Source organism: the organism of the source record quoted next, unplaced genomic scaffold (assembly GCF_019419815.1).
Source record: "Pyrus x bretschneideri cultivar Hongxiangsu unplaced genomic scaffold, Pyrus_bretschneideri_v1 Contig54, whole genome shotgun sequence".
Taxonomy (NCBI): domain Eukaryota; kingdom Viridiplantae; phylum Streptophyta; class Magnoliopsida; order Rosales; family Rosaceae; genus Pyrus; species Pyrus x bretschneideri.
In genome coordinates this window covers 2,309,031-2,326,714 of record NW_025999792.1, presented here as the reverse complement: position 1 = coordinate 2,326,714, position 17,684 = coordinate 2,309,031, and the positions used below count along the sequence as shown (strand labels likewise).

General features: G+C 37.9%; 2 protein-coding genes across 3 annotated transcripts; one reads left to right on the top strand and one right to left on the bottom strand.

Annotated features, from left to right (window-relative positions):
- The first annotated feature begins 507 nt into the window (after positions 1-507).
- On the top strand, positions 508-4,443 carry LOC103933276 (H/ACA ribonucleoprotein complex subunit 4-like). 2 transcript variants are annotated; one of them, XR_007253278.1, is made up of 4 exons: positions 508-665; positions 1,221-2,997; positions 3,282-3,354; positions 4,251-4,443. XR_007253278.1 is itself a non-coding variant. In XM_009342947.3 (2 exons), exon 2 carries the CDS (start codon positions 1,224-1,226, stop codon positions 2,952-2,954), a length of 1,731 nt encoding a protein of 576 aa, XP_009341222.2. In that variant the 5' UTR covers positions 508-665; positions 1,221-1,223; the 3' UTR covers positions 2,955-3,238. The 2 variants fall into 2 exon arrangements, 1 of the variants encoding a protein (XP_009341222.2); XM_009342947.3 differs by lacking the exons at positions 3,282-3,354; positions 4,251-4,443 and having other exon boundaries at positions 1,221-3,238.
- Positions 3,979-13,693, bottom strand: LOC103933275 (lon protease homolog 2, peroxisomal). The gene is made up of 17 exons (XM_009342945.2): positions 13,515-13,693; positions 13,090-13,202; positions 12,875-12,983; positions 12,456-12,625; positions 11,565-11,656; positions 10,840-11,019; positions 10,653-10,736; positions 8,909-9,036; positions 8,115-8,316; positions 7,824-8,030; positions 7,352-7,482; positions 6,796-7,009; positions 6,275-6,577; positions 5,730-5,924; positions 5,344-5,589; positions 4,568-4,669; positions 3,979-4,452 (listed from the first exon to the last, which is right to left on the bottom strand). Exons 1-17 carry the CDS (start codon positions 13,619-13,621, stop codon positions 4,369-4,371), a joined length of 2,667 nt encoding a protein of 888 aa, XP_009341220.2. The 5' UTR covers positions 13,622-13,693; the 3' UTR covers positions 3,979-4,368.
- Between the last annotated feature and the right edge of the window lie 3,991 nt (positions 13,694-17,684).

Below are 17,684 nucleotides of genomic sequence, written 5' to 3'. Positions count from 1 at the left end.
AGAGGTTAAGTGGGATGTGGGTCCCATATGGCACACAAAACCAGCCCATAAAAGACAAAAATGAAAATATCTCCTAACGTGAAATTACCAATTTACCCTCGACGTTCCGAAAATTTGTATAATTAAGGACGAGTCGTTACAATCGAACTGCCCCCAAATCATGTCCGATTGATCTGGATTGAAGTAGGCAAAAGGATAATTTCCCCACCCACTTGACAGCCCACTTCGGGCCCAAAATGCACCAGCCCAAACACTTTGTTTTTTTTGTGAAGAAAGGCCCAAAACCAAAAAGCCTACGACAAAATGGTGAGTAAGTCAAAATGAAGCCCCAATTCACAGTCAAGATGAATAGTGCATTTAAAATTTTTTTTTTCCAATTTTAGACTTAAGTAATTTAAGTAACGAATTTAATTAAATCAGAAATGAAATATCCACTTTACCCTCATGTGTATCGCGTAGAGCACTTACCGCCCGTTGACAAGATTGTCCTTTTAGTCATCAAAAGGCGCTTTTACACCCCTGATCAGGGTTTTAGAAGCAAAGCGAAGAGTGAGTGAGAACCGCGGACGGGGTGGCCTCTCTCTCTCTCTCTCTCTCTCTCTCTCTCTCTCTCTCAACCGTCTCAGTCCCTAGGGTTTGGTAGCAGCTGGAATAAAAAATCGAAGGTACTCCTTATCTCCTCGACTTCTTCCAGAGCTTGATAATTATATTTTCTTGTATTTGTGCGCTTGTTTAACGTGTTGGTACAACAAATTCCGAAGCTTTTCAAGTTATTTCCTTTGTGTTTCGTATGTCGATAGTTTTTCATTTGTGGAAAAATCAAAGGGTTTGATTGATGCGAACAGTAATCGGTTTAAATAAACAAGTTGGAAACCTAATCACCGTTGTGTCTGGTTTCATGTATGTGTGTGTCTAGAAGTTACTGGGTAGGAGATATGGTCGTTCATATGCTACCAAAACATGCCGCTGCAACGATAACTTCTGTATGTTTTGTATATCCTGTGTATAGGAAAGGTATTATCACTGAGCATATAATCTACATCTGTTGTGAGTGATGATTAATGAATGACCAAAACAAAAGACAAAGTAATAATGAGGTATTGTCTAGAAAATTTCCCAGAAGCGAACTTCAATTTGGTGTTGGCGGTACCTTCTGTTTGTGTTTCGTTGGGGTTTTTCTTAAAGAAAATGAGCGATATTTTGTTCTGTCTAATGTGCAGGAAATGGTTTCATCTGATGATAACCGATTGGCCACTGAGGCTGTGGAGAAAGTGACAGATTCAGAGAAGAAGAAGAAGAAGAAGCATAGGGACAAAGACAGCGATTTTGACAAAGACTTCATGATCAAGCCCCAGGGCTCAACTCCCTCCTTGGACACCTCTCAGTGGCCTATCCTTCTCAAAAACTATGACCGACTCAATGTTCGAACTGGACATTACACCCCTCTACCCTCGGGGTTCTCCCCACTTAAGCGGCCTCTTGCCGAGTACATCCGATACGGTGTTCTCAATCTTGACAAGCCTGCAAACCCCTCTTCACACGAGGTAGTTGCTTGGATTAAGCGCATCCTTCGCGTTGAGAAAACTGGCCACAGCGGTACTCTGGATCCTAAGGTTACAGGTAATCTCATTGTCTGCATTGACCGAGCCACACGACTTGTCAAGTCCCAGCAGGGTGCAGGGAAAGAGTATGTTTGTGTTGCCCGCTTGCATTCAGCTGTGCCTGATGTTGCCAAAGTGGCTCGGGCCCTTGAATCTCTTACTGGGGCTGTCTTTCAGAGGCCACCTTTGATATCAGCAGTCAAGAGGCAGCTTAGGATTAGGACCATCTATGAAAGCAAACTTCTTGAGTTTGATACGGATAAACATTTGGTCGTTTTCTGGATTTCTTGCGAAGCAGGAACCTATGTGCGGACACTCTGTGTGCATTTGGGTCTGCTGCTTGGTGTGGGAGGTCATATGCAGGAGCTTAGGAGGGTCAGGTCTGGGATTATGGGCGAGAAAGACAACATGGTTACAATGCATGATGTCATGGATGCTCAGTGGGCTTATGACACTAATAGGGATGAGAGTTATTTGAGGAGGGTCATCATGCCTCTTGAGGTTCTCTTGACCAGTTATAAGAGATTGGTTGTCAAGGACTCAGCAGTGAATGCCATTTGCTACGGTGCCAAGTTAATGATTCCAGGGCTGCTTAGGTTTGAGAATGATATCGAGGTTGGAGAGGAAGTTGTGCTGATGACTACCAAAGGAGAAGCCATTGCATTGGGAATTGCCGAGATGACCACTGCTGTGATGGCAACTTGTGATCATGGTGTGGTGGCAAAGATTAAGAGGGTGGTAATGGATCGGGATACTTACCCAAGGAAGTGGGGATTGGGACCAAGGGCGTCTATGAAGAAGAAATTGATTGCCGAAGGGAAATTGGATAAGCATGGGAAGCCCATTGAGAATACTCCGCAAGAATGGATGAGGAATGTGGTTTTGTCTGCAGGTGGGGATTCTATTGTTGCAAGAACTGCTGCTGCGCTTGACACTGAACCTGCTGTGGCAGAGAAGGAGACCGCTCTCGTAGACAAGGAGAAGAAGAAGAAGAAGAAAAAGGACAAACATAAGGATGAAGAGGAAACTAAGGAGGGGCGTAAACGCAAACTAGAGGAACCCACAGAGAGCCCTGTTCCAGTTGCTGTAAAGAAAAGCAAAGGCGAAGAAGTAGGGCCTGAAATTGAGAAGTCCGAAAAGAAAAAGAAGAAAAAGGACAAAGAGAATGGCACTGTGGATAACGTTGAAGCTGGTTCACCTGAAACAGAAAAGTCAGAGAAGAAAAAGAAGAAGAAAAACAAAGACGCTGAGGACAATGGTGCTGTGGCTTCTGCCGGCGCTGGTGATGGCGAGGCTAATAAGAGTGAGAAAAAGAAGAAAAAGAAGAGGAGTAAAGCAGATGCAGAAGATTAGAGGGACTTTGGATTAGAATCCTTGAGTGGCAGAACTTTTCAATGTATGCCTTTCTTTTATTCCATCTACAGTAAGAGTTTTCATAACTGACTTCGGAATTTTCATATCTCATATGTGTAATTTTTAATCGTTTTCCGCAGGACTAGTTTTTGTAGTTTAGGTTATGTACTGCAGGCTGTTTTTTCTTGGTTCAAGTATTTTCAATTCACCATTTTACTTGTTTCCTGCTTGTTTCTACTATCTCCCTGAAAGAGGAAAATATGAATGAAAATACAGTTGCTATATGGTTTCTGGGGTCTAACAATTTAGTGATGCTACTGGTTACAGTTGTCTACCCTTTCAGAGTGACCCCAAACTTCAGCAGCATCATTGTCCGAGTCGAGTGAACTCATGGATGCAGGTATGGCTTCAACTCCTAATCTGGTTTCAGCTCGAGATATTGTTCTCCTTTTTTTCGTTGCACCGCTCTTGAAAGGACATTTCGGTAGCAGTGACAGATGATGCTCATGAGTAATTCAGTAGCCTGCTGAAGACTAGCTCAGTTCCATCAAGTACCATAGTACAAACAAGGCTCTGTCAAATGAGGTTCATTTGTGTTTTGGTGACCGAGATTATTACGAGGTCCCTCCGAAAGGAATTTTGGTGAAAATAATTTTAAAACCAATCCTTAATAAAAATCCAAGTAGATCCTGAAAAGATATTTTAAGTGCTTGTAAGAAACACATATCTGATGTTTTTTCACCCAAAAAAAAAAAAAAAAACACTTTAAAACCTTAAATCAATTTCACCAAAAAGACTTATTCAATATAAAAGCATTTTAAACGTGCCCAATTAAACATATTTTTTCTCTTGTAATTCCTTGGAAGTCAATTTGCCTGTATTTCTTTGCTCAATTAAACAATAATATTATGGGAGTTTTCACGAAACAGTTTCGGTATTGTTCACTTTTAATGAAAATGACATTTTTACTTTAAAAAGTTACTTCCAATACTATTCACTTACAACACATTTTTGACCTTTTGACTAAAACTTAAAATTTTCAACTCATTTTCATTAGTTTTCCTTAATATTATACAAATAAAAGAGATTTAATCTAATAATTACAAAGATTATTTAGAAAATAAAAACAATTGACAGATTGATAGCATGGAACAGAAGAACCGAGGGAAAAGTTGATTAAAAATCTCAAAACGGATCGAATGACTAGTGATTGCGTCTCTTTACGAGCAGTTTAACTCCTCGTACTCCACGTCCAGGACCGGGCATAGTGATTCACTACTTGTTCACCCTTTGCAGGCAAGGCAGCTGCTGCTCGAAATGAAGCGCCACCATACACAAGATGCAAGCGGCAACCAGCTAAGGCGATTCGATCACCAGAAAGAAGAAAAGTATAACATCACCCATTAAGGCCCTGTCATAACTTTGAGTGCTGTCTCCAGGGGCATCCGCCTTCAAAAGCCTGCTCTAACACATCTTCCATTCGCTTTGCCAGTATTATCTGTTATGGGAAAATATCACAAATTATGTTGCGACCATAATCACACATCACCCCTTCGGAAACCAAACACGGTATCTACAGGCAACAGCTTGCCGCCAAATAAAACCAAAATTACCTCAAGACCGGAAAGAACCGCTGATGGTACTTCAGTTAAGTCCTTCAGATTCCTCTCCGGAAGAATGACTCTTTTAATACCACAACGGTGGGCTGCCAATACCTACAACAACATAGATTCAGATGATCAAACATAGCCTCTGGCTCATTACTGATATGCACCAAGAAAATCAAGCAGATAATTTTGCTGCTGTTTTTCTCACATGTGGTTTGTAGGTTCCTTTAAATATTATATAAGAAAAAAGGTGCTAAAAGTGTTTTGGGAATGTCACAAGTTTCTCGAAATATGCTTAAAACGTTTCTCAAAACCTTTCTAAAAAATGGTGTAAACATTGACGATCAAGAAGCCCAATTAAAGACAAATGAGAATGAGCATATTCCAACAAACAAACCAATCAATTTTCCATCAAACATCCCACTTCGCTAGATGACGGTTATTGAAAAAGATACTAAATGGAATGACTCTTGAGTCGTATAGCCAGGAGATTTAAAAATGACAGGTACTAAGAAAAGTGAAAATCTGTATGCCAAACAAGTTTGGTGATAGTATACTACTTCTCTACAAAAACACAAGGTCACATTTATGATAACGCCAACATGCCCAACAGGCATACAAGTCAAAACACCTGACAGGGCAGTAATTGTAGTAAAGCATGAATATGACTAGACCCCAAAACCATTCAGTTCATATAGCATGTGTTGTACATGCAGACAGACTTACTTAAAGAGTCACGGATTATCATAACTAGATTAGTACCATGAGGTGAGCAAGCATACCTTATCCTTGACACCACCAACAGGTAGTACAAGACCCCTCAATGTCATTTCTCCAGTCATTGCTGTATCTGCTCTTACTCTTCTCTGACTGAACAAGGAAACCAGTGCAGTAACCAGAGTAACACCCGCTGAGGGTCCATCCTTGGGTACAGCCCCAGCAGGAAAGTGTATGTGAACATCACGACCTTCCAAAAGATTGGCTGCCTCAGTTGTTGACAAGTTAAGATCCCTTGCCCTGGCTCTCACCTGAGACATAAGTAAAATCCTCAGTATCAATAAATCATAACCTTAACTTTTACAGGGCAGAAATGTTTGACTCGTGATGAAGAACAGGCATTAATAGTAATACTTCAGATAAATAAAATTAATTAGAAGGCAGATATTACCCATGTCAATGCTATTTGTGCTGATTCTTTGATAACATCTCCAAGTTGACCAGTGAGATGTAATTCACCCTTTCCCCCCATTGCTGTAGCCTCCACAAATTGGACCTCTCCACCAAAAGCAGTCCAAACAAGCCCAACAGACACACCAGGTGTTGCAACTCGTTCTGCAGCTTCTTTGTCATCAAACTTTGGAGGCTGCATTACAATACAAACAGACTACCTCAGAATCTCTCAATCAATATTACATGTCAAGCTGGAATCTCTTGAGCAATATGATCATGTCAAGCTGAAAATTTATAATATGGTAAAACCAAGATACGTTGATCATGAAAAGTATTCCTTGAGCCCAAAACTCGCTTCAAAAGTATCCTACATATTCATTTACATATACATTTTGACATTATAAGACTCGTCAAAATGGTACAGTATCAAATCCATTGACAAGTCAAACTAATCGAGTTTCTAAATTCCAAGGAAACACTGCTAAGTCCAATTATGAAGCAATTTTTTTTTTTTTTTAATGATTTTAAAAAGAGAATGATTACCCCTAATACTTTCTCCAGCATATCCTCATCCACAGTCAATGGCGAAGCAATCTTGAAAGTGCTTGATATCTCATGATTATTCACACCCATCGGAATAACCTCCATTTCCACTTCAGCTCCATCAGCAAGTCTGTTTTCGAGTAGTGGTGAAGCAAGCGATTGCACATCTTTGCTCAGAGAGACAGCTTGTTCTTGCTCTGCAACTCTTACTGCAGCTGCACGAGACAGGGCAGCCAAGTTTCTCTCCAGATTCCGAACACCAGCCTCTCTAGTGTACCCTTGAATGACAAGTTTCACCATGGCCTGCCACAGTAGGCAGACGACTCTCAATGTGACATTCTCATATACACCAACATTGGTCATGAATGTAACCGTTGTTTTGTGAGTTGTGACATAAAATTTGATACTGGAAGCCAGAAAGAGGGTGCCTATTTTAGTATTTTTAGATCTAAAGAAGAAACTGTGGAGAAACCACAAGTTCAACGCTATTACTACTTGATACAAGACCAGAATGAACTTACCTCTGGGATTCTAAGAAACTCAGAATTCAAACCATGCTGATCAAGAACTCGGGGAATTAAATGGTGCATGGCTATCTCCAGTTTTTCTTCAGGTGTATATCCAGGCAACTCAATAACTTCCATCCTGTCCAAGAGTGGCGGCGGAATAGGCTGCACCCTATTTGCAGTTGCCACAAAAATCACCTTTGAAAGGTCGAAGGGAACATTCAAATAGCTATAGGTCTTGAATTAAGGAACCACTTTCACGTAGAAATCATGCTTGCAATGGTATTTGAAATGGATCTAGGAAAATCAGCGTCCTTACTTTTCTAAAAGAAAAAAAAAAATCCCATTAAAACTAAGCAACCAAGTGACATTAAGCCAAGCAATCATATCATGGACCATTTTGATAGCAACTATATCTTCGTTTTATGTAAAAGAAGATTTTCTGCAAGAGTTAGGCGTAAGATATGCATATAGATCAAACCCAAAATCACTACAAATTACAACATGAGGACGTTTTCAGATTAATTAAATAAGAATTTGACCGAAATAAGGCATAAAAAGAACAGGATACTGATCATTGAATGTTTTATTTTGTTCAGGATCAAGAACCTCCAGTAGAGCTGAAGCTGGATCACCGCGCACATCAGAACCTGTCTTGTCAATTTCATCTAGCAGCATGACTGGATTGCAAACAGCTACTCTCTGCAATACAAAATAATTAAGAATAAATTTAGCAAAGTCCTACTACATCAATCCTATACTCTGCTGGGGGTGGGTACGGATACATAGTTTTTGTTGTTGTGTTCACTAAGCCACATACAAAAAGAAAGCACAAAAGAGGCTTGCTCAATTATGAAAATTGTTTGTTTAAAGGCAGTGACAAATGAGATAGACAAGCAATATCACTTATCAATTACAAAAGACTATTTTGTCTTCTTTTTTTTTTTTTAATGGTTCGATACACTTAAGAGATAGCATTATTTATGAGTCATGACTGATCACACCATAAGTCCATGAAAATGTTTACTTGAATGAAAGTATACCTTTAATCCATCAATGAGTCTACCCGGCATGCTTCCAATGTATGTCCTCCTGTGTCCTCGAATATCAGCCTCATCCTTAACACCACCAAGGGATATGCGTATAAATTTTCTTCCCAAAGCAGCAGCAATAGATGATGCCAAAGACGTTTTTCCAACACCGGGCGGCCCAACAAAACACAACACGGGACCTCTGGCATCTGGTTTGAGCTGCAACACATAACTAACATATGAACATTAAATTTTAAATACAAAATACTCAAATAATCAGACAAAAACTACACAATCATCCACCTTGCGAACAGCCAGATACTCAATAATCCGCTGTTTGACCTTAGTTAAACCATAGTGATCACTGTCAAGACGTTCTTTTGCAGCCCTTAAATCCAATTCATATTCTTCACTGGCCTTCTGCCAGGGAAGATCAGCAAGAAGGTCTAGGTAAACACGTGAACTATTATATCCAGGTTGTTGGGGTTGCATCTTTTTCAGCCTCCTGAAACATGAGGAGAAAATTTTAATATAATAAATGATATGAGACCCACTAAACTCTAGAACTTGAAGTAAAAGACTCTGTACTGTAACAAAACAATGAAGGCAAGTAAACCCTCTTGGCTTTACAACCATATCTAGATCCAACTTTACAAAACCTAAATTCTTTAATCTTAGTACCACTGACGCCCAAGAATTAGTGGCCCTAGACATGGTGTAAAGCTGCATATTTGGAAGTGACTTCAGATTTTAAGTGCACTATTATACACTTGGGGATATCTTATTTACTATCTTAAGAACAATAAATTCAAACCAACTTTAACATGCCAACATCCGCAAAGATGTCAAGATAATATGATACCGGGCACCAATAATTGTGAGATCATTCCATTTTCTCCAAAACCCTTGTTGGAAGACACTTTTTTGTAAGAGGAATCATAATCATATCTTACTCGATATTAAGATTACATCAAAGTTTTAGTATACTAGTATCTATAGTATGACAACTTTTTTAGTGGGAAACAAAAGGAAGAGACTACTTTACTGGCACACTGGAATGCAGTAACCCTTATTCCTTTATACTAACCAAATCATACCTCAACTCCCTCTGTGCATGCTTCCAGATGTTTGAAGGCATTCCTGAGCTTTGCATCTTTCTTTCCAAGGCAACTACATCATCTTCGTCGTCATCATTGTCGCCAAGCTCCTCTTTTATAGCTCTCATCTACAATACATTTCATAGAGCAGAAAAGGAATTGGAACAAAAGTCAGTCAACTAAATGATAAAAGAAAACAGTATGTGTGTCCAATTCAGAGGAAGGTTTCTTTAGATTCCAAAACATCTAACATGTAAATCTACCTAAATTCCTCAATAATATTTGTTTTTTTAATATCCACATGCATCATTATCCATGATATGAACAGAAAAAAATACAAACTAAATATCTTGCACCCCTTAGGAGAAAAAAGCACTACCAATAACTCTATAAGTAAAAACTATAAAGTATATTTCATCCACTCAAGAAGCCTCTAACTTTCCACGAATAACAAAAGATGACTTGTATGCTTTTCAAATTTTCCATGGCTACACACATGACAAATCAGAAATACCTCTGAAATAATTATCTTTTTTTTTTAAAACAAAAAGCCCTATTAGATACCCAAGTCCTCCAGCACTACACTATATTGTGCCAACCTAGAAATTTTTACATGTGCATGATTAAAGCTAACTTGTCAACTGACATATATTAACATTTAGAACTTGTTAAATTTTTCTAGTCTTACACACAGTAAATTAGACAGACATTGCTTCATTCTCACAATTCTTTTGATTTTATTTATATATATATAAAAAAAATCCCTCGTTGAGTTTAAACATCATAAAAATGCAATGTTTTAAAAGGCTCGCCTCAAGGCTCGCCTAGGTGTCCTCTAAGGCTAGGCGTGAGGGTTGCCGCCTCTGTTTTGAGGGAGTGGGCGGAAGACTTCACCGGAGCTTCCTGGGCGTGCCTCAGGGTTTTTTTTTTTTTTTTTTTTTTTTTTCAGAAAAACTCCCAAACCCAAATTTTGGGTAGGGTCTTAGCTGCCTCATACCTCTTCCTTGCACTATTGTCTCTCTGCCTGTTTTTCTGATTTTTATTTTTTTTATATAATGGATGTGTGTGTTGTCTGCGTGCATTGTTATATGTGTGCTCATTGTGCTTTTCATCCTCTATTATATATATATATATATATATATAATGTGTATATATATGTGTGCATATATATTTATAATATATATGTATGCTCAGGGTGATTATTGATTAATAATCTTGTTTTTTTTAATATAATATATGTGTACCCTCAGTGTATATATTAAAAAATTTAGGTCCCGTAAGGCTTCGCCTCACGCCTAGGCCGGGCTATCCCTCGGATGCCTCGCCCACGCCTCACACTTTTAATACATTGTACAAATGTGAGGGCAACTAATTTGATGGATAAAAGCTTTTGGGTTGCTTGAGAAAATATAACTATTTGGCCCACCCTCACCACAAAATTAGCACATTCACCTTCATTCATAAATTAGTATTTTAGAAGGAAAAAAAAACAGTTTAATAGTTTCCTGTAAAGACCAAATTTGCACATAATCAATTAGTTCAGGAAAATTCTAACTGAATTGCTTATTCGTTCCACCCAAAATTTGCTAAGGCACTTCAAAAATAACAAAACGCCTGAAAATACTACCAAACAAAATTCTAAAAAAGAACAGAACTAACAAGAACAATACTTTTATCACTAAAAACCTGATTACCCTAATATTTCACTCCCTCAGAAAATCGAAGCTGATGTGAGAGTGCAAACCTGCTGACGCAAAAGAAACTCTTTCTGTGATTTTGACAATTGACCCTCAACTTTTTGTGTAATCTTCTCTGCTACATGTATAGACTGTCACAAGGTAACATCAACATGACTGCTTAAAAACTTGTGGAAGTATAAAGATGATAAGATGTGACATGCTAAACTTCAGCACCAGTGAATCAATAATTACCTGCAAATGCCTGTCAACTAGCTCAGTAGCTTTGGAAAGTCTTACTTTCAGATCAACTGAATCCAACATAGACAATTGCTCCTCAAAACTTATCTCAAAGCTAGCAACAAATATGTCTGCCAACTTGTGAACCGGAACTGTCTCCAGAAGAACTTTTGTTCTTCCCCCAGTCTTTTGTTTCTGCAACACAAAATAGGAGTTACCAATTTAAAAAATAAAAGGCTACAAAATTTTTTTATCAGCAGAGTTATACTATCAGCAATAACATGTAAATATGTATATGGAAATGTCTAACAATATCAATATTTGGCTAGAATATATAACATAAGCCCAGTTGATGCTCTTCAACTAAATTAAGGAATTTCAGGCAAACGATAATCCCTACAAACCTTAAGCATGAACCACAACAAAAAACGAAAAACAATTTGAAAGACAGGAAATTTGTCAACCAAAGGCACTCAGCCTCACAACTTGAAAAGGAGGTCAAAATTTTTCAGAGAGGGTACATATACATACATACGTATATGTGTGTTGAGTTTTGTAGTTTCCTATAGATACCTACATGACTTATTACTTTGAGTAAATTTGGTATGATACCACTGAGCAACTCAGAACTAAATATTCACAAAACACCAAACAAAAAAAGAAATAAAAATGAAAAAGGCAAGACTCTTCGTGTCCATGTGATTTTATTCACTTAAAGATGCTAACATCACAAGAATTACCTGCTCAAGAACAGAAATCAGCTCCGTAGCAGTTGCTTTGAATTGGCGAGACAACGATATGAAGTCCGGATCTTGCTCCACTTGCTCCATTTCTCATTAAAATAAGAAAGATAAAACTCAACATATTGGTAGATAAGGGCACAAAAGTCACCTAAGATTCTACATATAATGTGATCATGGCAAACTCATCACAACCAATAAAGCACTTTAGGGACAACAATACCTCAAATAAACCACATGATACATTCAGATCAATACATTGGAAGATACAAGAAAATCTACATATTTTAAGGATAAAACATTGAAAAAAAAAAATTATTGTTTAGAGAGGAAAACATAGTAACCAATGATATCTAACTAGCTCTTTGTGAGAAACAATGATTAAAGAATTTATACCCTTCACATCGAGGGCCTTCAATAATCACTGACAGATCAGTTATGGGGCATGCCTTATTCAGTCAGATTCTCAGGAACAATATTAATGTGGTTTGTGTCCGTGTGTGCATGTGTCTGTGTGCCTGTATGTGCATTCGCGCATGTGTGTGTGTGTGTGTGTGTGAGAGAGAGAGAGAGAGAGAGAGAGAGAGAGAGAGAGAGAGAGAGAGGGAGAGAGAGAGAAAGAACTTTCACCAACAACCGTAGTCATGGAAAGCATGTCGCTAATGAACTAATGAACCAGGACCAACTACATAATGGAATGTGATATACGTACAGAGGTAACATTAAACAAACACTTAAGATTTGAAGTCTGAAGACAACTTCATGTTACTGTAGCAGAAAAGAAAATTCAAACCAAAGAAACAGATCTTGGGGCAATAATGTAGCAAACTAACCAATAAACCCAAATATCTTCAACTGAAAACAAACCCACATACTAAATTGACAGCATACCAGTCTTTGTCATTTCAAGTGGAGAAATTCGTGCAGTATAATATGTTCCTCTTGTGCTAAGTTCCTGGACGTTGAATCTACACAAACCTTCAAGGACAACTACATACGTAACCCTCCCACTTGGCTTCTCAACTCCTCTTGAGAGATGTAAAGCCCGCGCAGCAACTCCCCTAAGGATATCAATATAAATTTTAATCAACATAATTAGTTTACAAACACTGTAAAAACAGAAAGTCAGTGAAATGTAGGATGAATCCAAAAACCTTGTAAATGGCCCATTCCAATGTTAAAGAAAGTTAAACTGATTGAAATAAAGAAAGTCGCAGCGCATGACATAATTACATGGACTGCCACGTTATCTGTAATGTTAAGTTGTAATATAGCATAAAACCCCAATGCACAAGAAACAAATTTAATACCTTGAATGCCAATGAATAACTTCCTGCTGATTTTTTCCATCAAGCCTGTGAGAATCAGATGCACCAACTTGAACTCTAGAGCTTCTTTCACCAGAATCAGTTCCGACACCTAAAAGCAGACACGTTCCCAACAACAACGAAAAAAACCTCTCAGATGTGCCATTAACTAAAGGCATCCACCCATCCGAATCAAATTGTGAAATAAGCAGAATCACCTTGAGACACCACAGGATCCACAGTTGCTGCATCAGCAGCATCTCGAACGGGAAGAATACCAATTAACCCCTTCTCTTCGCGCTGCCATAACTCTTGCTCCACCAATTTGACACTACATTAATCAAATTCCCCAATTTTATCAATTCCAAAATCAAGAACTCAGAAATTCACAGTTCCATACCCATATAATGATCAAAACCTAGAAAAAAGAAAAAAAAATTCGCATTTGAAATTACTGCTGACTAAGAACACAATATGCAACATTTTCAGTCGCGGGAATGTTTGAGCTGAGCTGAGTAATTGCAGAGCTATAAAGTTTGAGCTGAGGTGAAACAGCTATCAATTCCAGTAGATGCAAAAAAAATTCTCAGGAATCAAACAGAAACCAATCAATCAAAAGAGAAAGATTAAGGCTGAAAGGTACCTGCTGGGTGAAGTGCAGCGAATTCGAATGATGGCGCCGGGTAGGAGGACCTTGTTTCGGAAAGGAAGGATGCCGAGGCGAGTGGGAAGCTCCACCGATTCCGCCATGTTTGCAAATTGCAGAGACAGAGAGAGAGGAGGAGGTAAGAGAAGGGAAGGTGGGGAATGCAATGCGCTGGAGTTTGGTTTATTAGGCTTTTTATTGGTTCGCTCAGATTTTCTGTTTTATTTTCAAAACGGCGACGCTTTGTGTTCAACTTTTAATTCGGTGTATATTTCTCCCCTGGACCTGCTTAAAATACTTCTATTTTGTTTTCTTTTGTTTTGTAATAAACCCTACTTATCTCCAAACAACAAAAAATGTCCTAAAAACCCAAACATATTTGTTGCCCTAAAAAGGGCAAATTCACAATAGGAAAAAAAAAAAAATTCTTGCAATGGTTTTTTTTGTTTTACCCAGTTTGTAACTCAGAGCATCTCCAAAGAATATGTTCAAATGTTCAAATCAACATTAACAGTAAATAAAACAGCAACATTGTCCTCTAATCTAAAAGTCATATTTGATGTTACATGACATGGATTGGCATTCCTTTTTAATTGATTATTAAACACATTTTATTAATTTTGTTATTGTTTTTTATTTTAAAACATTTATAATAATGCAAGTTTAATTTGACATATTGGGTAAAACCAAAACTTTAAAATATGTCAAAGTACCGCATTAGTTGTCAAATTTGAATTTTATGTTTAAAATTTAACATTTCCAAATCTTAAAAAAAAAAACTAGGAACGGCTTTCAAGTTTGCTCGACGTGGAAAGATGATTGTGCCCTTCACTAATATTTAAACACTCTTTGAGCATCTTCAAAAGAGATCAAATATAATATGTCAAAAATTTATTTGCTTGTTGATGTGACCAATTCAATATAGTTGTTAAAGAGAGGATCTCCTGGATCCTCACAAACCAATTCAATATAGATGTTAGAGAGAGGATCCCCTCCGGATCCTCTTTGTGAGGATCCCGGGGATCCTCCAATCACATTTATTCATCGTACATCATGTAGTCAATTTTCATCAGATATTGTTTATATTCAATTTTAAATAAAAAAATTATAATGATTTATGACCGCATACGATGAAATGATGTGATTGGAGAATTCTTATAATCCTCACAAAGAGGATCCTCATTCTAGATGTTAAATCTTCTTTTTCTGTTGAAATGTTGAATCTTCTTCATTTTAAATGAATGTGTCAAATATTATTTTATTAAAATATTGGGTCCCATATTTACATTAACTATTAAAAAACAATTAAAATTGATTTTAGTTTTCATCTACTAGTTGTTAATGGAACCCATGCATTAAAAACTTAAATTAAAACCATTTAACTCCATATTTGTTTGCGAGAGCTAGAAAGCAACTAGCCAAATGAACTGCCACGTCATATATGACATCTCCCTTGAATATGGTCTTAGGGCCCAAAAAATTTAGCAAAGAATTCAATTATATTTAGAAGCCCAATCATTATATATTCATCACAAATCATGTTGGAATTGGTACCAGGCGGAATATTCTGAAATTAAAAACACGGTATGATAGACTAACTAGTCAAACTCATCAGTCAGCTAAGTACTAAATCGTTAATCAACCAGCATAGTTCAAGTAATACAACTTAGGCTACTAGAAGATATTATAGTCAACCATGGTCTAGTTTATTACTTATTGATACATTGTGTGAGCATGGCTAAAGGCATATAATAGTTAGCAAGACTAAGTGTGACGACCTGTCCCTCAATTTCTATGCAATTTTCTCCCCGAGTGTGTAAATTGAAAGTTATGCCCTTTTTGGCAAAAGTGGAACCTAATGTGGACGTACTTATTCAACTTTTAATTATTTTTCTCGTTATCATAATTAAATAGTATTCGTTACGATCGCGTGAGCGTGAGTTAGACTCGAATCGGACTTGTAACGAAAAAGTTACATCTAGTTAAAGTGCGTTAACAACGGGTGAAATTAAATTGTACACGTGTGCGCGCTAATTTATCAGTGTAGGAAACTATTGTTTTTGATAGGGTACGTAAGATTTCATCGGATTTCAATTGTACAACCCTATCTCTTTCTCCTCTTTAAAAATATGTCCCGAGTTCCCCATTTCACTCACCAACCAATCAGATTTTTCCCATTTCCCCTCACCCAATCAGATCACACTCTCTCTCCTTTTTGGACCAATCAGAAAACATATATATATATATATATATATCTCATCTTCTCCCTCTCTTTCCTCACCCGTCACTCTCTCTTCTCTGCAACTACAAGGACCATCTTCAAAACCTCACAGATCAAACTTAAAAACCCCACCATCGTGTTCCTTTCAAACCCATGAACCCAACTACACAAACCAATTCTCAAATGGACGAGTTTTGACATGCCAACTAAGAAGCTCTGACTCGAATGAGTTTGCTTCGACGTGATCCTGGCTGAGTTACAATGTTTGAAGGTTGTGGAAGCATCTAGTCAACTCCCTGGAGTCCCTAGACTAAGTTTGGAGTGGAGTTGACGGGAGAACACATGTTTTCAAGGAGTCGAAAAATAAGACGAACCTTTCGAGGCTTTTTTTAGGCCACATTCGTCCACTTTTTGGACTTTTGAAAGGTACAATCTTGTTCTCCTCTTCTCTAGCTTTATTCCGGCGAAACCAGACTGAGGCAAACGACGGTGCTCTACCAGAGAAGACGAAGAATATTCTGTCAAAGTTGACGAAATAGTCTAACAGCGTCAGGCAATGCCATTAAGTTCTGTTAACTGTTTAACAGAATATTCTGTTAAATCTGACAGAATATTCCTGTCTTCTGTTAGTCTTTGCCAGGCACGTGTGGCCGTGGGCTAGGCGGTGAGTGGTTGACGCGTACGGGTCCGTGACATTGAGTAGAATATTTTTCATATATTTAAACCTTCCGTTTGAGCAAGCTATAGGGGTTTTTCCTAGCTTTTTCGTATATGTCCTTATTAATTAATTATTATTAGTGTTTTGCAAATAAGGGAGAATTATCCCAAGGACAAGCGAGGCTAGGGGGCTACGATCCATCGACGTATCAGTGAGTGGGCATTTGTTTTCATGTGTGTGTGTGTGTGTGTATAAAAACTTTATAGTTTCCGTAAATGCTTTGGAATTGATTTATGCATATCATGCCACGATTAAATAACGTTATAAGAAATGTTGTATTGTTGTGAAATGCTAAAATAATCCTTCGGGATGTGCAGGTAAGTTTATTATGTTGACTAGAATTATTGAATCGTTATGACATGCTTATATTTATGTAGTATGCTTATCATTGCTACACCCCGATGTTAGTGCTCGCCTAGGGCCAAGGTTCACCTCTCCACCGCATGCTTGCCTTGGATCCAAGTAGGTGCCAGTCTTGTCGTACAGGTTACATTAAGCAACTCCAACTCGTAAGTGCCTGCGAATAGTGCCAGTCTTCAAGTGATTGTAGCACTAAAGCATATATTATGATTACACCCAGTCCTGTTGTACAAGTTGCATTAGGCAACTCCGACTCGTGTACTAGCATAGATTGATGAGCATTAATTCAGTCGTATAGGTCGAATCAGGTGACTCCGACTTGTGTGCGAGTATAGATTGATTGAACACCTGCTTTTATTTATATTACTGTTGAGATATTGTGATGTGGCAGACTTATGGATTTACTGTTGATTTGCATTTGATTTCATACCTATACATTATATGATTTTTCTAGAAACTATACATGTTTTACGGCGAGGGGTTAGTATGTTTAGAAAATAAATGGGTTTTATAAACTTTTGTTTTTGCCCACTCACCCTTCTATTTTTCGCCCCTTTAGGTCCTAGATAGCTGATTTACTCTATGGCTTACGAGGATTAGTCGACGATTCTGACATACCCCTAAATAATGTAGGGACTTTTCCCTGTTGTGTACCAAGTACTTTAATTAGTTCCAACTGCACTATTTTTGTCATCTATGCTCTGAACATTTGCATTCTATGGGTTCTACCCACTACTGCGCGCTCACTTTATTAGTTTAAATAAGTTCGAGTTTCGGTTTTAAATTATTCAGCATGCCTCGACTCCGGTCGGGGTGTGTCACTAAGGATGCATGTGGCAAATGCTAATAAATGAGATTTGATTTAAGC